Raw genomic sequence first — 21,035 nt, forward strand, 5'->3', positions numbered from 1 at the left:
GTTGTACAACATTAAACAAATGTTCACATGTATCTGATGTCTGAAATAAGACAACTGTATACTGAACAACAAATTTAAACCTGCTTCATTTTATCATACAGCATTTATTTTATTATACAGCAATAGAGAGAACCTACTTACCAGGGAAGCAAGACTCATCCTATTCAACCTGATAGTTACCTTATTGTTGTACACATCCAGGTAGTTAGGGGCTGAAAATATTGTTATGAGTGAAGGGAATCCTGTTGTTTGGCTTTTACGATACATACGATACCTGAAACAAACATCAAGCATTGGTGTGATATCGTGAAAATATAGTCTTATGCAGTAGATTTACATTAACACCTTCGTCTACAAGATCTCTCTTAAGCTGAATAAGGAGCATGTGGGGTCACATGGAGAGAGAGACTGACAAATGAGGAAGTGAAGGAGTGTTGTGGTGTGGGTGTGGATGTGATAGGAAGCATTAGGAGAAACACATTCAGGTGGTTTGGCCATGTGGAGAGGATGGAGAGTGAAAGACTGACAAGGAGAGTGTACGTGAGTGAGGTGGAGGGGGGGGAGAGGGAGGAGGAGGAGGAGGCCAAGGATGAGATGGAGGGATGGAGTGGAGAGGTATATGAGAGAGGGGGGTGTGGGCTGGGAGCAGGACAGTGAAATGGCAGGGGACAGAGCGACATGGAGGCGATTTGTTTGTGGCTACCATTTACGTGATTAAGGCGTCTGGCAATAGATAGACAGACAGATAGATAGGATGCATGTGTTAAAATGACACAAATCAAGTTGATATTGTGATGAAGTTAGTCTTAAATGCTGCAGCTCCAGCTGAGATTTATCTCAGATGAGAGGGCAAACAGCAACAAAATTTTACAGTGTGATGATACTGTATTACCTGTTGAGCAGGAGGTCAGTGCCACCCACATGATGGTACTATCAGTAGCAATTAGCAGTAGGCATGGTAAAAAGGTATACTGGTTTTCCATGGTATACAGTATAAACTTTGTTTTAAGACTATTAAATTACATATTTTTCACTCTGTGGGATTACTTGTAAGCTTGTTTGGAGATTAGTTTCTACGCTTACTGAATTAGGAAGCAAACCAGTGCATTAACGCCATTTGCTACTTAGTTTTCAAAATTTTAATTTTCTCCTAATACACCATCAATGTTTGGACCCTTCAACACAATGACTCTAGTAGGTCTTAAGCAACTTCTAACTGGATAATTTTGTTAAAACAACAATTACATGATTTACAGTAACAACTTTTTCATACTGAACTCCAACTAAGTCAATTCAACCAAATGAGCAATCTCCTTTCATGAGGTCTGTCCAAAACTACTGAGCCAGGATTCTGGGGGCTTGAATGATGAGTGAATGGAGGTGCGGCCCACTGAAGTGGGCAGACTTGGGCTGCCTGGATGCTGCTATTCCTCATTCAGTCCCAGGGTGGGAAAGAAGGTCTGGATGATGATGATGATGATGATGATGATTGTCCAAAATGAAACCAAATTTTTTGATAGTGTGTCAACATGCCAGCATAATGTGCTCGCGATGGAAGCACTGTGTAGCAGTGACTTTGAGCTTTCATCTAACACTTGCCGCATCATGCCACATCACTTAGTCATCAAGGTACATGTGCTTGAAAGGACATGTGTTTAGTGCACTTGGCAATTTGTTGAAAGCTGAGCAATGACGGATCTTGAAGAGCAAGATATTTGCATAAAATTGTTTTAAACTGAGAAAAACTTTATGGAGACTTTTCAAATGTTGGAAAAGGGACAGGCTTATGGGGAGGATTGTTTGGGCTGTTCACAATGTCGCAAGTAACTCTGGCAGTTCAAATCAAGAACATCCACCAAAGACGATCCCAAATCTGGATGGCCTTCCATCTCAACAGACAATGATTGTGTTGAGAAAGTGTGTGCAATGACCTGTGAAAATCATCACCTAACTGTCCATGAAGTTTCTGAAGGAGTAGCATCTGTAAAAGTTCACGCCACCCGATTATAACCAAAAAACTAAAGATGCATTGTGTTGCTGCAAAATTTGTGCTGTGTCTGCTGACAAATGAGCAAAAAGAGAACTGTGACATCGTCAGTCAGGACCTGCTTGACTGTTCAAACGTTGCTGAAAACTTTCTCGAAAATGTTATAACAGGTAATGAAACATGGTTGTACAGCTACTACGTTAAAACAAAAAGGCAGTCGTTGCAGCAGGTTGGAACATCATCACCGCGACCAAAAAAAAAAAAGCATGCCAGAGGCACACAAATGTGAAGGTCATGCTGACTGCCTTTTTTACTGGAGGAGTATGGTAGGTGGGGGCACTCACCATCCACTCACTCGATGCAGTGCTGCTTTGGGTGTCTGCCCTTTCCTCTCTTCCATCCTTCCTTCCTTCATTCCTCTTTCTTCTCCCTACGGGTAATTTGACACTCCCTCTTCTGTCTTTCTTTCCTCCATTCTTTTCTCTTCCTTCTGCCTAGGGGTGGCTCTACACTGAGTGACAAGCCAAATGGTTTCCTGTACACCAGGAAACCATTCAGTACACTGGGTGGTAACCATATACCAAATTATGGCACCTGGTGGTTCAGTGGGTAATTAAGATGCTCCAGTCGGATTGAGACCGTGTACGTTTATATCCAAGCAGTGGTTGGGGTTTATTGCTCACGTAATGGCACTCAGTGATGAATGAGGCTGGTCACCCTCATCTTAAATGTCAGGACCAACCTGCATAGTCCCAGGTTCCAACGCTCCTTATGGGGCGACATAGGATTGGATGATGAATAGATGGATGGTCGATCGTCATGAGTCTGTTCCACATAGTCCAAAAGTCAATAAAGATATTTTACTTGAATGTCCTGAAGCATGTAAGAGAGGCAGTGCAAAGCAAGAGGCCTGAGGTGTGGACAAACAAAACCTGAATGTTGCACCGTGACAATGCACCTGCTCATGCATCGCTCCTTATCAATGACGTTTTGAAAATGCATGAGGCGACTATTGTCCCCCAGCCACACTACTCTCTGGTAGCCACACTACTCTCTGAATTCTGAATTTTACCCCTGTGGCTCCCCCCCCACCCCCCCAGTTCAAATCCATCTACAAAGATCGTTGATTTCAGGCAACAGAAGCGACAGAAAAAATTCACTACAAGAACTGCACACTATCCTTGAAAATGTGTTCCAGGATGCATTCCAGTAGAAAATGTTGGGAACATTGCATGAACAGCGGAGGGGAGTACTGCATTTTGAAGGAGACAAGTCTGAATAAGTTGTAAATAAAGCAACAAATTTGTTTTTTGAAAAGTTCGTTTTCTTTTTGGACAGACCATATTTACCAAAAAGGTTCAGAACGGCCATACCACGTTGAGTGCACTGCTTCTCGCTCAATTTAATGAACTCTGATGTGGCGGAAGCCCGAGATAATGGAATAATTTTTTTTCCCGGTATTTTTGCCCTATTTAATGGAAAATTTCCTTTAAATCGTGAATTATTCTGTTAAGTAAAATCTGTACACAATAATGAATTTCTGGGGGTATTAATTATGGGTTCAGACTGCTGTGTGTATCACTGAGTTAGCATAGTTAGCTAGGTTTGGACTGGCTTCAAGGATTTAAAGGATAATAGCTCAATATAGTTTCATTTTTTTTTTCATTTTTGAAGGCTCAAACATGCATGCACTGGTCTTGGTCACCTCATGGCAGCTCTCCATGCCGACTGCTCTCCGGCATCTTCCCTATTCAGTTCCTTTTCCCTGAGGTCACAATGATCTCGTCCCCAGTCATTTTCAGTCTACCTTTCGTAACCCTACTCCTAACATTAACACTTCTCACTTTCTGCACACAATTATCATCCCCCATCCTCTCCCCATGCCCAAACCACCTCAATCTACCTCTCCTCATCACAACACCAATACACTCCAGTCCCATCCTACCTCTCAACTCTTCCATCGTAAACTTAGCCCTCACAGGCCTTGCACTCAGGGACACACTGCACATCCACCTAATTGTTGCCATTTCCGCACTTCTGAGCCTGCGAATATCCTCTTCCCTTACTGCCTAGGTCTCACTACCATACAGCATAACACTCCTAACACATACCACATACAAAGATCCCTTAGCATGGAGGGAGAGCCCTCTCAGTGTCAGGAGAGGCAACAGCCCCCTGAACTTCTTCCAACCACTCCTCACTCTAGCCACAGAGCTAGCTCCAGCCCCACATCGAGCACATAACATGTCTCCCAAATAATAAAACTCTTCCACACACTCGAGAGACTCACCAGCAAGTTCGATCCTTTCACGCCGGGTAATCTCCACATGTTCTCCCCAACACATCACACACATGAAATCAGCATTATCTCGCAGTCCACCACTAATACCACTACATCTCTTATACACCCACTTATCACAAACACTGCACAAGATGGATATACTTCCCACACCCTCGTGGCAAATCAAACATGGCCACTCTCCCTCTTCTTTGACAGAGCTGCGACCAGCCCAAAATACCATCACTTTTGTTTTATCTGCATTTACTCTTAAGCCCTTGTGCCCTATACCATCTCTCCAATTCTTAAATCTTTCCTCCACCCCCCTTTCATTCTCTGCAATCAACATCAAATCATCAGCATACATCTCCCATGGGAGTCCATTTCTGAAGTCATGTGAGAGGGCTTCATGTAACATGATAAACAACAAGGCTCAAAACTGACCCCTGGTGCACACCAACATTAACAAACAACTCATCCCTCAAACCTCCATTCACCTTTACCAAGGTGCGAGCACCCACATACATGGCCAAGACTCCTCCTCGATCCCAAGCTTTCTCACTGCCAACTTCACCACTTCTCTGGGGACTCTGTCAAAGGCCTTCTCCAAATCAACAAAAGCAAAGTACAGTTCCCTTTTCTTTCCTATATATTTTTCCTGAAGCTGTTGAACAATAAATATGGCATCAGTGGTCCCTTTGCCTGGCATAAACCCAAACTGCATCTCATCAATATTCACTCTCTCTCTAATCATATCTTCTAGAACTCTCTCTATTATCTTCATTATCTGGGCTAAAAGCTTTATGTTTCTATAATTTCCTCTTTTCTGGCCATCACCCTTCACCTTGTACACATTTACAATTATACTCTTCTGCCAATCACGTGGGTCAACACACTCATATATAATCATATTTTTTACGTCAGTGACTAACCCCACTCCTATATCTCCTGTGGCTTCCAACATTTCAGTAGTCAACCCACACACACCTGCTGCCTTCCCCACCAGCATCCTGCCTTTTGTCCTGCTCACAGTAGCAGCATCAATCAAAGGCCAAGGGCCAAGCACTGGATCTGCTGGCTCCAAACATTCCCTGTCCCAGTCAAACTCTTCATTCAACTTCTGGCTGTAATGCTCTCCCCATGCGTCTTTAATATCCCCACTGTTCACCATCACTACCATTCCTTCATCATTCTTCATATACTGCTCACCTATGACGTCCCTGTTCTCCCTCTTCATCTAATTTGCTACCTTAAGTATCATATTCTTCCTTTCCACATGATTTAGGTTATCAAGTAAAACTCTTTGTGGCTAAGACTTCACCCTGTAAACCTCTTTTCTAACCCTATGCCTGGAAGCCAAGTATTCCTCTTTGTTACCACCCTTCTTCCATTCCTGGAAAAGCCTTCTTTTCTCCTTAACTGCAGCTTCTACACCCTCACCCTACCACAAAGTTACTTTATGTCTTGGAGGGCCCCTTGTCCATCCACACACTGAATCAGTAACTCTCAAGGGGTTGCTCTTGTGGGCTCTATACTATTCATTAACATTTCTGTCAACGCCTCCCTGTTCAGCCACCATTCTCCTCATCTCGTTATAGAAGGCATCCCTTGCTGCTTGGTTTTTCAGCTTCCATATTTTCCTCCTAGGTGCACAGGTCCTCTTTTTCATCACCTGCTCCTTAAGCACCATGTCACATATCAAAGGGGGATGGCTAGGTAGCTAATGAAACAGGAGATCCAACTCTCCCTATCACCGGAAATACCGGCAAAATTTCCTTTGTATTGAGCCTTGGGTATGGAACTCGATTTAGCTGAAAATATGAGATAATGGAATAGAGGTTGACTGAATTAGTTCATTAAATCGAGCATCTACTGTACAGTGAGTACAGCCAACTGACAACTGACCACATGACAACTTAGCTCAAGTTGCAAGGTACCATACTAAGTCTAGCAGACAAAAAAACACAATATATGAACATTAGGGTACTATAACGTATCTAACAAATTGGAACAGGCACCGGGGTTCATAAAATACAATGACTGCTAACCACCACATTAAATGTACTCTCATATATAACAACCCACTGTTACCTCCAGTTAGTTCATTAAATTGATTTATATTTAAAAAAAAAAAAAAAAAAAAAAAAAAAACAACAACAGTAAGATTCAAGATCAAAGCTCTAGGTCTGCATATTTTTCTTGCTGGGTGGAGGGTGAGGGGGCACTAATTACAACAAACATTTTCCTAACAATAAGCACACATCATTTGGTGTGCCATATGCACTGTGTGTTTACAGTGTAAAGAGGCGTACTGGAGAATGCTGTGCCTGGGGAGGGAAGTAAGGGAAAGTGGGTTCCTGGAAAGGGGGAAGTAAATAAGAGGGAGAACAAGACACATGATCCGTATCTTCCGCATAAGTTCATAATAGGTCCAGTGCAGGACCAGGCCTTCTCCTCAAATAGTGTCTGATAACCATAATTAATCCTTCCCCATGCTGTCAAAGTATGAATGTGGAAAGGGTGTCCGTAGGAAGAGTGATATACATGAAAAAAGTGTCGCAATGGCTGTGTATTGTTTGTCCTAAATTCCGACTGGGCTGATAAAACATGCTGGAATTGAAACAGATGATTCTCAAAATCATTTGTGTCTTAAATGGCCATTAACCACAACAACATTGAGTACAATATCACTAAGTACCCTTACCCTGCATCTTGGGCTTCGTGAGCTCTGATTATGGACAGAAGGTTATTGTGTTGTAGGAAGTCACAGCAAGCTGCATAGCTGTGGAAGAAAAAACATTATTTGACATTTTCTATGCAAATTCAAAACTACTAAAGAACTACTGCTTCAATAAAAACCAGTCCAAATTAAATAAGTTTCATCAAGCAGTAAAGAAGCAAAGAAGACACACAGAGTTTAAATACACAGAATCTCTATCTATCTATGTACCTAGGTTGCTTCCCCACAAGAAGGGGAGGTAGCCGAGACAGGTCAACACACTCCCAATTTACACACACACACACACACATTTACTCGTATCTTATCCCAATGGGAAGATGGGACAGATGCTCTCCATACCACACCGAAAGAGGGTCAACTGCTCAGTGCAATCAGCGATATCCGCACCAGGGCCTCATAACAGAGCTGGTTTACTGATGCCACATCATAATGACTCATCCCCTTACCCATACCTGACTTAATCAGCTGATCAGACCAAATACGGGAGAATATCCCCTCGGGGCGGCGTCATCATTTATTCATTCACAATTTCTCTCCAGTCATCCCTATCACTTGCAGCCACTCTTCCTTGCTCTACAGACATCCCTCTTGCATCTACCGCTCTCTTCACACTGTTCATCCATCCTATTTGTGGTCTTCCTCTCAGCCTTACACTTCTCACATCAGATCCAGTTATCTTTTTTGCCAATTGCTCTTCATCCATTCCCTCCATATGCACAAACTATTGCAACACTTTCTGCTCAACCTGATCAGCCATCTCTCGCATAACTCCAGTTCTCCTTCACACTTCATCATTTCTCACTCAATCCACATGCATCACTCCACACATACTCCTCAGACACCTCATCTTTATTACATTCAAACTCTTCCTCTCTGCTACACCCATATTCCATGTTTCAGTCCCATACAATACAGTTGGTACCACTACACCCTCATACAGCCTTCTCTTTACATCCATTCTAAGCCAACGACATCTAAACACTTTTAACATTCCTCCCAGCACCTTTCCTACTTCATTCATTCTAAACTTCACCTCTACATCTATTCTTCCATTCACAGCAACCTGTGACCCAAAATACTTAAAACAATCCACCTCCTCAAGCAACTCACCATTCAAAACTACATTCATCCTCCTACCACCTACCAACCTTGTACACTTCATCACTTTACTCTTAACCCATGGATTGCGCAATTACCTTTTTTTTTTTATCCCACCCTGTGGTGTGAAAAAAAACGAAGGGAAAAGTTTTTTTTCTTTTTTGTTTATTATAAACTTGTTGATAAACATCCAGGGCATCATCTGGTGAAAAGAAAAAATCTCTCTCTCTCTCTCTCCATCTTTGCTGTGAGCCATGCATAAGTTTATGTATGGGAGTTGTGAAAAAATGAAAAAATCAAAACATTCTTTTTCTGTTTTTGTTTATTATAAACCTGAAGATAAACATCCAGGGCATCATCTGGCTTAAAGAAAAAATCTCTCTCTCTCCATCTTTGCGTAGCATCATGTGTAAGTTTGCGTAGGGGTTGAGTTGTTTACAGTGATACACGGCCAGGACAGTCTGAGCTGTGGATCCCAACATGACGCTACCCAGCCTGAGCTGTGGCTCGCAATCCACGGGATAATCTCATTTACTCTCAATTTTCTCCTTTCAAACACCCTTCCAAATTCCTTTACCAACTGTTTCAATCCCTCCTCCGAATCGGCCATCAGTGTAGAACATCTGCAAACAGTAGCTGATTCAGATTCCACTCTCTACCATCAGCATTCACCAAACTCAAACCTTCACCTAACACTCTTGCATTCACCTCCCTTACAACACCATCCATATAAATATTAAACAACTGAGGCAACATCACACATCCCTGCCAAAGCCCCACTCTCACGGGAAACCAATCACTCACAATATTTCCCACTCTCACACATGCTCTACTGTTTACATAAAAACTTTTCACTCTTTTTAACAATCTACCATCAAGTCCATTCACTCTCAAAACAGTCCACAAAGTCTCCCTATCAACTCTATCATACGCTTTCTCTAAATCCACGAACACCCAAAACACATTTTTATCTTTCGCCACCTGTCTCACAGCAAACGCCTGATCCATGCATCCCCTCCCTCTCCTAAAGGCACACTGCTCATTGCCAATCACTCCCTCTGTACTCTCTATAACTCTCTTAATCAACTCTCTACCACACACCTTACCAACAACACTCAACAGATTAATATCCCTAAAACTAGTACATTCATCTGATAAATTACCAATATGCTGAGAATCGAACCAGGGACTCTCAGGTGAGAGCCAGACAGCATACCACTACACCACGACCAGGTAAAGTTAACTCACGTTGTCACAATCTTGTAACCAACGTCCCTCCGCCCCCACTGTGGGCATCAAGAGGATGAGTTAACCCCCTGGCACTCGGGCAAGTAGACGCTTTTAATCTATCCCAAGCACTTACGGCAAGTCAGAATGAAGGGAGAAACCTGTACTGTACACAGGAAAAATCATCTGATAAATTACCAATATGCTGGGAATCAAACCAGGGACTCTCAGGTGAGAGCCAGGCAGCATACCACTACACCACGACCGTAAGTGCTTGGGATAGATTAAAAGCATCTACTTGCCCGAGTGCCAGGGGGTTAACTCATCCTCTTGATGCCTACAGTGGGGGCGGAGGGACGTTGGTTACAAGATTGTGACAACGTGAGTTAACTTTACCTGGTCGTGGTGTAGTGGTATGCTGCCTGGCTCTCACCTGAGAGTCCCTGGTTCGATTCTCAGCATATTGGTAATTTATCAGATGATTTTTCCTGTGTACAGTACAGGTTTCTCCCCCTTAGTACATTCATACTTATCACCCTTACCTTTATACAACGGAACCACACACACACCTTAGCCCAGTCAATCAGCACCACACTGCTCACAAAACATGCACTCAGCAATCTTACTAACCACTCAATGATAGTCGCTCCACCATTTTTCAGACATTCCAAAGCACACCCATCCATACCCGCAGCTTTCCCTGCTTTCATCTCCTTTATTGCCTCCTGCATTTCCTCCATTATGATCAAAGAATCATTCAACTCTCCCAACACATTTACTCCTTGCACCCTTCCATCTGCCATAATCTCAGCCTCCCTTTCCTCCTCTACATTTAACAATCTTTCAAGATACTCTGCCCATCTCTTCTTTAGTGCATCCATCTCAGTTAACATCTTTCCATCCTCTGCTTTTACTTACTCTTCCTTCCCAGACTCTCTCCTTCACACTCTCTTCACCTCCTTCCAAAACATTTTCCTATTCTGTTGAAAATTCTCAGCCAACTGCCTAACCACCTCTCATCTGCTGCCACTTTAGAATCAAGCACAGCCCTTCTCGCCCTATTCCTCTTTACCTTTTACCTCTCATATGACACCTCATCCTTTCTATGCAGCCACACCTCATATGCACATCTCTTCTCAGTTACAGCCATACTTACTTCTTCAAACCACCATTCACTTCCCTTTCGTACACCACCACTCACTTGTCTCAGATCACACACCTCTTCCACATACCCCACCACAGCACTCTTACACAACTGCCATTCCTCCGCCACACCACCACTTTCCTAATCTTTTACTGCATTCCACTCATCTTTCAACTTCTGATACTCTGTCATTATCTCTCTTTTATCCAACTCACTGACTTTCAAAACCTCCTTGCCACACCTAACTCTCCTAGCTCTCACCCACCTAATACCTACTCTCAACTTTCCCTTCAGCAGGTAGTGGTCAGACATAATTCCACTCTCCCCTCTCAAGACTCTCACATCCAACAACCTTCCTTTTATATTCCTGGACACAACCACATAGTCCATCAATGCTCTATCAACAACCCTACCACTCTCTTGTCTCACCCATGTATACTTATAAACATCCTTCTTCTCAAACAAGGTATTTCCAATCACCATTTCTCGCTCAACACACATCCCTATCATTCCGTCCCCATTATCATTTCTTCCAGGCACACCACGCATACCAAGTATACCTTCAACTGCTACATTTCCTACTCTAGCATTCAGATATCCCATCATTACCACATTCACATTTGTTCCAAAACTTTGCAGACACTCATCATCATTCCAGAAAGACTCCCTATTTTCTTTATCCCTTTCATTACCAGGCCCATATGCACTTTCAAATACCCACAACTCACGTCCAAATTTCGCTTTCACCCACATCAGTCTCAATGACACCTTCTTCCACTCAAGCACACACTGCTGCATGTCTGGGCTCACTGACAAGGCCACTCCTTCTCTCGCTCTTCCTCTATCAACACCTGACATCCGTCCAGTCCCACTTCCAAACTTAGCTCCACCTTTCCCTTTCATCTTTGTTTCACTCAAAGCTAACACATTTAACTTTCATCTCACAAACATTCTTCCAACCTCCTTCCTTTTGGCCTCAACTGTACATCCATGGACAGTCATACTCCCAATCTTCAGGGTAAAGGGATAACTCAGTCCCCCTTCCCTTTCTATGCCCTGTCTCATTGTAGGAACTAAAAAACAGAGGAGGGGGTCCCTAGTCCCCTCAGAGAAGCAGTTAAAAAAAAAAAAATCTTCCCTCCTTGCCACACAAATACTGTACCTATATTGGCACTTTTTAAATCCACAAGTACTTCTGTATAGTGGGTGTGTGCTGTGCCATTAAAAGTTTCATATCCTTACTGAACTCCAAGACCCTGATGTGCTGGTCTTGACTTTCTAATAATTTACAACATTCTCTAGCTACAGTATTATTAGTCATCTCTGATGATGAACTTACCTGTAAAAGTACGAACACCCTCGGACTGAATTGTGGGAGAAATGTTCTGCATTTTTCTCATTGCCAAAGTCCTCTAGAGGGTCAGACCAGAGGATATCACACATTGGCCCAAATGCTGGAGGCTCCTTGAACCTGTCCAACTGAGGAGAAATTAGATATAAGTACTGAAAAACTTCCAGAAGGTTCGACATTTAAATTCTACACAAAAATTCACAGCAAAGACAAAAAATCCCATTTCAGCCACTCTGAAGTGTATGGGCTAGCGTAGTTTAGTAAGTTTTAAGGGCACATGACCAACTTACTTTCCTTGGCTGCATTATATAGCTGAAAGCTTCCAGTCACCACTTTGTGATAAAAGCCATGGGGAATGTCACTCTGACTGGGGCATTCTAACTATCAGAATATGCAGGCACAGTGATGGCACAATCGTAAAATTGCAAGCAGTTCTGTGTAATCACTAAAGTACTTTAGGCATATACATGGATTAATTAAAACATACATAAAAATACTGTCCTATAATCATGTGTGTATGTGTGTGTATTTACCTAGTTGTATACAGGAAATGAGCTATGCTCGTGGGGTCCCATCTACATGTCTCAATCGTTCAAACTTTGCTTTAAGCTCATTTAAGTTTTTGGACTGGACAATCTCTTTATCCAAGCTATTCCACAGGTCAATGCATCTATATGAAAAACTGTATTTCTTGATATCTTTCAAGCAACTTCCCTTTTTCAATTTCTTTCCATGTCATCTTGATGCTCCCCCTTCCCATACAAACAGGTCTTTTCTGTCAATTTTATCTATTCCCATCACTGCCATGAACACTGCAATCATGTCACCCCTCTCTCTTCTATGGAAGACAGACCCAACTTTTCTAGTTTTCCTTGTATGACAGGCTAGCGACTATCTTGGTTGCTGTTCTTTGTATTCTCTCAATCTTATTTATACCTTTCTTGTTATGTGTAGACCACACCACTGCCACACTTTCTAACCTGGGGCAGATCAAAGCCACTATCAATTTTTTCATCATCTCCTCATCTATGTATTGAAATGATACTTTTATGTTTGTCAAGAACTTGTATGTCTCTCGGACAATCTTGTTAACATGTTTTTCAGGTGACAAATTATCCTGGACCAACACTCCCAGGCCCTTCTCTTCTCTCGCTTTTGTGACTGGTTTCTTTCGCACTGAGTAATTCAGTGATGGCTGCTTGGTACTTTTAACTATTTCCAGTATTTTGCACTTTTTAGCACTGAATTTCATTTCCCATACCTGGCTCCATTCATAAATCCTGTCCAGATCTTCCTGCAGCATTTTGCAATCCTCTTCAACTTCAACACTCTTCATGATCCTTGCACTGTCTACAAACAGGCTTGCGTAACTGTTCATTCCATTCACCAAATTGTTTACATAAATCAGGAACATTACAAGTGTCAACACTGAGCCCTCTGGTACTCCACTTATTACTTCCTTCTACCCTGACATCCTGTCCTTTATTACTCTCCTCATCTGTCTGTCTGTCACAAAGTGTTTGCTCCATTCCAGGAGGTTCTCCTTCATTACTCCTAGGTGCTCCAATTTCCACATTAGTTGCTTATGGGTACCTTGTCAAAGGCTTCCCCAGACCTAAGTACGTACTGTACAGTTATACCTTGATATACTATACCCATAGATGAGATACCCCAGCTTAACGATGGGGGTAGAAATACCACCACACCCTGCCTAACGATAGCCAAATCCCAGTTTAACGCTGGGTTTTTATTTTTTTTAGAGATTTTCATGATATTTTATACAAAAGTTGTGTGATTTATAAATTGTTTTCAGACTTAGATTAATGTGTTTTAGCCACTGATGGGATGAACACTGTCATTCTGGGGTACAGTTTACGAGTACTAAGCTTGAATTTTTCCAGCTTTATATTTGACGATTATTCATATTTGTTGGTTTTAGTGAGTTATTTACAGGTGTTACGCTCAGGTCAGCTTCTTTTACAGGTGTTAGGCCATTTAGATTGGCTTTAAACTTGTTTTTGGGCTCATTTGGGTGGGTTTTGGACTTGGTTGGGGGGAAACCCAAGGCTGAAAAAAAGTATCCCATTACTTTATATGTTAAATCTACCCTGATAAACGATACCACACCTAGCGTTAGTTTTTAACTAACCAATTGCATCATTAAACCAGGGTATATCTGTATATACAATCTACCCAACTATCTATTTCCTGTATCACGTCAATTGCCCTTGAGTAGAAGCTAAATGAGTTAAAGACACCTTCCATTCCTGAATCCAAACTGACTTTTTGCTAAATCTCCATCTCCTCCAGATATTTTATCCACCTGTCTTTCAAGATTCTCTCACACAATTTTGTGATCATGTCGGTCAGGGACACAGAAGTATAATTCATGAGTTCCTCTTTATTCCCTCCTCTCTCTCTCTCTCTGTGTGTGTGTAATTCACCGGGTCGGTCAGGATCTCTTGATGGTCGTGATCGTCAGCTTTTACCCTCCCGGAAGGGAGCTGAGAGCTCATATAGTCTGATCTAAGGGCAAGGCTGTGACCTTCACACTCACACACACACACACACACACACACACACACACACACACACACACCTGTCCCCTTGCTCAAGGGGGACAGTAACGACCCACTTCATCAGTGAAACTTTTCGCAACCTAAGCGAGGCGTGAACTCCCGTCCACCAGTTGGCAAGCGAGAACGTTATCACTGCACCAGTGAGTGTGTGTGTGCGTGTGTGTGTGTGTGTGTGTGTGTGTGTGTATTTACCTATTTGTAGTATACAGGAATTGAGCAATGCTCGTGTTGTCCTGTCTCCATATCTACATTTATCAAGTCTACCTTTACACACATGAATGTTTTTCTCATGCACCACCTCTTTGTCTAAGTCATTCCAAATATTTAAGTATTTACCTAATATACCTAATTGTGATATACACGGAATGTACTATGCTCGTGGGTTTCCGTCGCTGTTTCTCAATAAGTCGAATTTAACTTTAAACTCGTTTAAGTTTCTAGACTGGACGATCTCTTTGTCCAGGCTATTCCATAAGTCTATACTTCTGTAAGGAAAGCTATATTTCTTGATATCCTTCAAGCAGCTTGACTTTTTCAATTTCATTCCATGTCCTCTTGTTGCTCTCTTATCCCATACAAACAGATCTTCTTTGTCAATTTTATCTACTCCCGCCATGGTCCTGAACACCGCAATCATGTCTCCCCTCTTTCTCCTTTCCTCTAACGAAGGCAAATCCAGTTTTTCCAGCCTCTCTCTGTATGACAGGTCTGTCAGACTGGGGACCATCTTGGTTGCTGTTCTTTGTATTCTCTCAATCTTGTTTATATCTTTCTTTTTGTGTGGGGACCACACTACTGCTGCATATTCTAACCTGGGGCGGATCATGGCCACTATCAATTTTTTCATCATTTCCTCATCCATATAATGAAATGCTACTCTTATGTTAGTCAAGAGTTTATAAGTCTCTCCAACTATCTTGTTAATGTGCTTTTCTGGTGACAAACTATCTTGGACCAGCACTCCCAAATCTTTCTCTTCTCTCCTTTTTGTGATTAATTCATTACCCAAAAAATAATTCAGTGATGGTCTCCTGGTACTTTTACCCATTTCTAATAATTTACATTTCTTTACATTAAATTTCATTTCCCACGTCCGGCTCCAATTGTGTATCCTATCCAAATCCTCCTGCAGTATTTTACAATCCTCCTCAACCTCTATCTTCCTCAAGATCTTTACATCATCAGCAAACAGACTTGCATAACTGTTCACTCCATCTACCATATCATTTACGTAAATCAGGAACATTACTGGCGCCAACACTGAGCCTTGAGGGACTCCACTTGTTACTTCCCTCCATCCAGACATCTTTTCCTTTATTACTGTCCTCATTTGTCTGTCTCTCAAAAAGTCTCTCACCCATTCCAGAAGTTTCCCCGTTAGTCCTCCTATATATTCTAGTTTCCACATTAGTCTCTTATGAGGTACCTTGTCAAAGGCCTTCTCTAAGTCTAAGTACACACAATCCACCCAACCATCTCTCTCCTGTACCACATCAATCGCTCTTGAGTAAAAGCTCAACAAGTTAGAAACACATGACCTTCCACTTCTGAATCCAAACTGACATTCAGCCAAAATATTAATCTCTTCCAGATATTTTATCCATCTGTCTTTCAGGATTCTCTCACACAATTTTGAGACCATGCTGGTTAGAGACACTGGTCTATAATTCAGGGGTTCTTCCCTGCTTCCTCCCTTGTAAATTGGTACCACATTTGCCCTCTTCCATTCTTTTGGCACTTTCCCCTCTTCCAGTGAGCATACAATTAAGCTGTGAATTTTATCCGCCATTTGTTCTCTGCATTCCTTCAGTACCCAATTAGAAATTCCATCAGGTCCTGGGGCTTTCCTTACATCTTGAGTTTCGAGTAATTTATACACTTCCTGTACCTCCACTTTTATATCTTTCATCACCGGAACATTTCTAATCACTCCCTCCCCTTCCACAAGCTCCTTTTCTTTAGTGAAAACTGACTGGAAACACGTGTGTGTGTGTGTGTGTGTGTGTGTGTGTGTGTGTGTGTGTGTGTGTGTGTGTGTGTGTGTGTGTGTGTGTGTGTGTGTGTGTGTGTGTGTGTGTGTGTGTGTGTGTGTGTGTGTGTGTGTGTGTGTGTGTGTGTGTGTGTGTGTGTGTGTGTGTGTGTGTGTGTGTGTGTGTGTGTGTGTGTGTGTGTGTGTGTGTGTGTGTGTGTGTGTGTGTGTGTGTGTGTGTGTGTGTGGTTTTAGCCAAGAAATATCTTGAAAAGTTCGGGACAAATTTTCACCAAACTTTGATGAAACAGCAACTATGTGGATGTGCAGATATCTATTACTTTTGGTGGGGATTTGATCAAAAACAACCGAATATCAGCTGCCATATATTTTTTTATATGGATTGGCCTTTTGTGAAACGCGATGCCTGCATTCCATACTATTTTGCAAATTTTCTTCACCTTTGGTTTGTAGGTAGCTTGTACCTTAGCCAACAACATAGTTTGGTGGGAGATTAGCACTCAGCCCCTGAATGATTTTTTTTCATTTAAGCAAATAATGGCAAAGAGTGAAGCATTGTTTTCTCCCAGTGTGCTTAGGCAGAGGGGTGAAGGGGTCTTGGGGTAAGGAGTTAGTGTTCTCCCAGCATGAGGCAAAAACATGTCATCAGCACAGACGATGTTTCACCACACCCATCATCACTTGTCATTTTTACCTCTCAGCCACACAGTGCCAACAATCCTGTGCTCTGTAGCCGAACTGTCTCTTTAACTCATTCTGTCCAAGTATGTAATTTGTATTTTATTCCTGTTGCCACCAGATTATTTTATTCAACTTCAGTTTTAGCAAAAAGTTAACTCCTCCAGTTCAAAAAGTCTCTCCAAAAGCTAGTCATCTACTAAAATCAAATCTACAAATTACATCATTTGAATGAAGTGGTTGAAGAATACAGTAATATAGGCCATCCTACATCACAAACCACTCCTGTACCATACAATGAACAACTGGGTACATGCCACCCAGCACTGTAGCCTCCACTTGCAACTAAACCCCTTCAGCTTAAGGAGTGTTTTTCCCTTAATTTTTTGTAACACCAACTGACACTTATGATTTACTCAACTGTAGTACAAAACGAGATTACTAAAGCAATATCTAACTCATCCAGTACAAAAGTTTCCCCATGGATGAGTAGTATTGTCTGGAAGTACAGTACAACCAATAAAATGCCTTCTTATTCTAAGCGTTAAGAATCAACACAAATAAGAAGGCGAAGACAAAGACACAGATATATTGCTAGAGCCACTTCCACTATTACTCTGAGCAAATACAGTCATCCCTTAAAATCCGTGGTTTTAACATACTGTACGTGATTTCGAATATCTGCGGATGGCTACAGAAAAAAATATACAGTATATATCTTGTAGAACTCTGCTGACACTGTAACATTATCCCAGGCACAGTTTGTGGCTGTTTCAGTACAGTAATGGCATTATCCAGTGAATGAAATATACTTCACTCTCATCTTAAATGTTAGGACCAACTACCTAGCCCCAGCCTCCTACGCTCCTCATGGGGCAATGTAGGACTGGATAATGGATGAAATATACTGTAACACTCTTCCTTTTGGAGGGAGCTGGGATGAGCACAGTAGTCAGAAGAGGCCACGCAGGAGTATACTGTTCATTATTTTTAACTTTTAGTGTTCTTGTATTAAATAAAGTAGTTGTTTAGTGTCCTTGTATTACATGAAGTGGTTGTAAACATGCACATAGGGTTTTTCTTTAGTTATATAAGGAAATGGGGGGTCCAGAGGTGTTTTTAAGGGCGGGCAGCAGATATTCGCGGATTTTTGACACACGCAGGAGTCTCTGTTACCTAACTCCCGCGGATGTTAAGGGATGACTGTATAATACAAAAGCATGTCTAGTTTTATGCTGTTGAGGATCTGATGATATGCAAATCATCTGAACTATTAAAACCATTGTTATCGTCACTGTTACAATATGTTTGAGAGTAACAAGTGATTCATACAAGAATACAACACTATTCACAAGGACTATTCACATGGAAGTGCTATACAAAGGATACAGAATTGCAAGACAGTAAATTCTCAATTACCCATTGTCACAATATCCGCCTCAACACAATTTCCGGCACTCCTGGCTTGGGTTTAATAAAGCAATATACGGTGAAATTATATAATATCTGGCAGCAAAACAGGATGTAACTGGCGGTCCTATGCAACATTCAGCATCGAGGTGTATCAACTGCCTCATAAACAGTAGCCAACCAGTGCTGTATTACAGTGCTGTATCATTACTTTATGTATTTTATGCTTAACTGTCATCTTTTACTCATGGGAAAGTTTTTAAGACAAAGGGTAGAGATGAATAGTAAGCAATAGCAGGCTTAATGAGGAATATGGAGCCAATGAGGGTACTATGCAATATCCAGCGTTTCATGTTACCTGGCATACAGCTTGGCTGAATTATGCCTGATAATTGAGAGTTTACTGTACTGCCTTATTCTGCCATCAAGGTATGGGGTAAAAGCTGCAAAATTCACCACCATGATAAAGTGAAAGAATTATCTTTAAACCTCAAACAGCCAGCTGGAAGGTTAGGCCCCAAAAGTTGATAATACCATAATTTCTGCAACATATAAGGAAGATGGAACATATCTGGCCTTCTCAAACATTTGGTGATTTCACTCTATAATGTGGGATGTAAGTTGATCAAATCTAAACTCTTCTTGCTTTAACATGACCTAAAATTACCATCTCTCCAACTAACACTAAAAGATGAAGCTAGTCACACAGTCCTATGGAAAGGATGCAGAACTGTATAGCTGTCTCTTCATCCACTGAGCTACTTCATATAAACTGCAAGACAAAAAAATATGGGTCAAGTTTGGGTGAAATGAATATAAAAACCACAAGCATTCCATAAATTATAAACATGTTGGATTTTGCCTCTTGCTTCATGATTTAAGGCTCATGCATGCAGCTCTGTGACTAATACCACTGTCCTCGGTACTGTTCCCCCTCCCTATATTACACGAGCTCATATTGTCAATTTTTTGACAAAAATATCGCATAAACAACACCAACAAATTTTTTCCTTTAAGATAAAGAAAAATAAAATACACTTAGGAAAATCTCTCTCCCCTGCTCTCTGTTAATTACATTTAACCCTTTACCACCATACCTTCTCCCACAAAAATACACATTACAAATTTCCCCCACTCCCCCTTTTTGCCCAGCACATTCCCTCATACCAATTCATTACCATCTTTATTTTCCTTCTACCTCCCTCCTTACTGAAACTGGCCCTCAGCTGAATATATCTCCCAGCTATGTGCTCATTCTCTCCCAAATGTACATACAGTTCGGTATATGCATGCGGCAACCTGCATGTCCATGGATGTATCTCTCTCTCTCTCTCTCTCTTAAACAACATATTCTCCTACTTGCTCTTACCCTCAGCAGCAAAGTACATTATCCTTCTTCTCAGGGTGATGAATTTCAGGGAACGACATTCTGAGTGTTAATGACTCACTGCATTTCTCTTTAAAAATTCACCAGATTGTCACAAGTCCTACAAAATATATTCCACTGAAACTATTAATTCAATATCTTTAACTACTACTGTGTGTGGTTTGGCTATGTGGAGAGGAGGGAAAGTTAGCGACTGACGTGGAGAGTGTGTGTGAGTGAGGTGAAAGGGGGGAGAGGGAGGGGGGAGGCCAAGGATGAGATGTAGGGATGGAGTGGAGAGGTATATGAGAGAAGGGGGTGTGAGCAGGGAGCAGGGCAGTGAAATGGTGAGGGACAGGGCAACATGGAGGCGATTTGTTTGTGGCCACCCCTTACGGGATTAAGGCGTCTGGCAATAAATAGATAGACAGACTACTGTGTCCTTGTCATTTTACATAATTTTCATAAATATATAACTTCATCCTCAAGTCAACAGGAACTGCCTCATAATTAGTCAATCCATCCAGTTATCCACCTGTAATCTGGTTGACTGACAGAGAAAAACTGAGGAAAACACAACCTTTGTCTACCTTTGGTGAAGGAGGTAACAAACTATGCTAGATATAGAGATGTGGTGACCTCACTGTCCGGCAACTGAACTGGACACAGTCTCATTCCTCCTACTGTACACGAGGAAAGGGATGAAAGGTGAGTTAGAGCTCGTACCTGGGGCTTCCTGTCTTCTCTGATTCATGTCCCTCACAGGATCAAAGAACTGTGTGCTCTTTGTGGAAAGCAAGAAGTAGGATTACAATATTAAAGCTGAAAGTGACACACTGAGTAATAGGTAAAAGTACAGGCGGAGACAAATGAACCAAAACACTGCCTTAGCCTGGCCACACTTAAAATGGGTCAATTCTGGATGATGAATTACCATGGGGAAAGTGGGGGAACAAATCAAATAAGGGTAAATGGGAGGAAACATATCAAGTAAGGGTAAGTGGGGAGAAGGTATCAAGTATGGGTATGTGGGGGGAAGGTATCAAGTAAGGGTAAGTGAGGGGGAAGGTATCAAGTAAGAGCAAGTGAAGGGTAAGTGGGGGGTATCAAGTAAGAGTATGTGAAGGGTAAGTGGGGGGGAAGGTGCTACCATCTTCCCACTCCCCCCCATTATAACTCATCAGCCA

The 21,035-nt window shown here is 41.8% G+C and overlaps 1 protein-coding gene across 2 annotated transcripts in view; it reads right to left on the reverse strand.

Moving 5' to 3' along the window:
• Positions 1-21,035, reverse strand: part of LOC145414858 (serine/threonine-protein phosphatase 2B catalytic subunit 2-like) — a 512,474-nt gene that overhangs the window by 37,851 nt on the left and 453,588 nt on the right. For both annotated transcript variants that reach the window (XM_080284279.1, XM_080284278.1), the window contains exons 6-8: positions 11,814-11,953; positions 6,970-7,047; positions 181-274 (exon numbers count right to left, since the gene is read on the reverse strand). In XM_080284279.1, coding sequence (XP_080140405.1) covers positions 181-274; positions 6,970-7,047; positions 11,814-11,953 — 312 coding nt within the window. The remainder of the gene's footprint in view (positions 1-180; positions 275-6,969; positions 7,048-11,813; positions 11,954-21,035) is intronic.

The sequence above is a fragment of the Coenobita brevimanus genome, chromosome 101 (genome assembly GCF_032717465.1).
Source record: "Coenobita brevimanus isolate Jiangsu-jjx chromosome 101, ASM3271746v2, whole genome shotgun sequence".
NCBI lineage: Eukaryota > Metazoa > Arthropoda > Malacostraca > Decapoda > Coenobitidae > Coenobita > Coenobita brevimanus.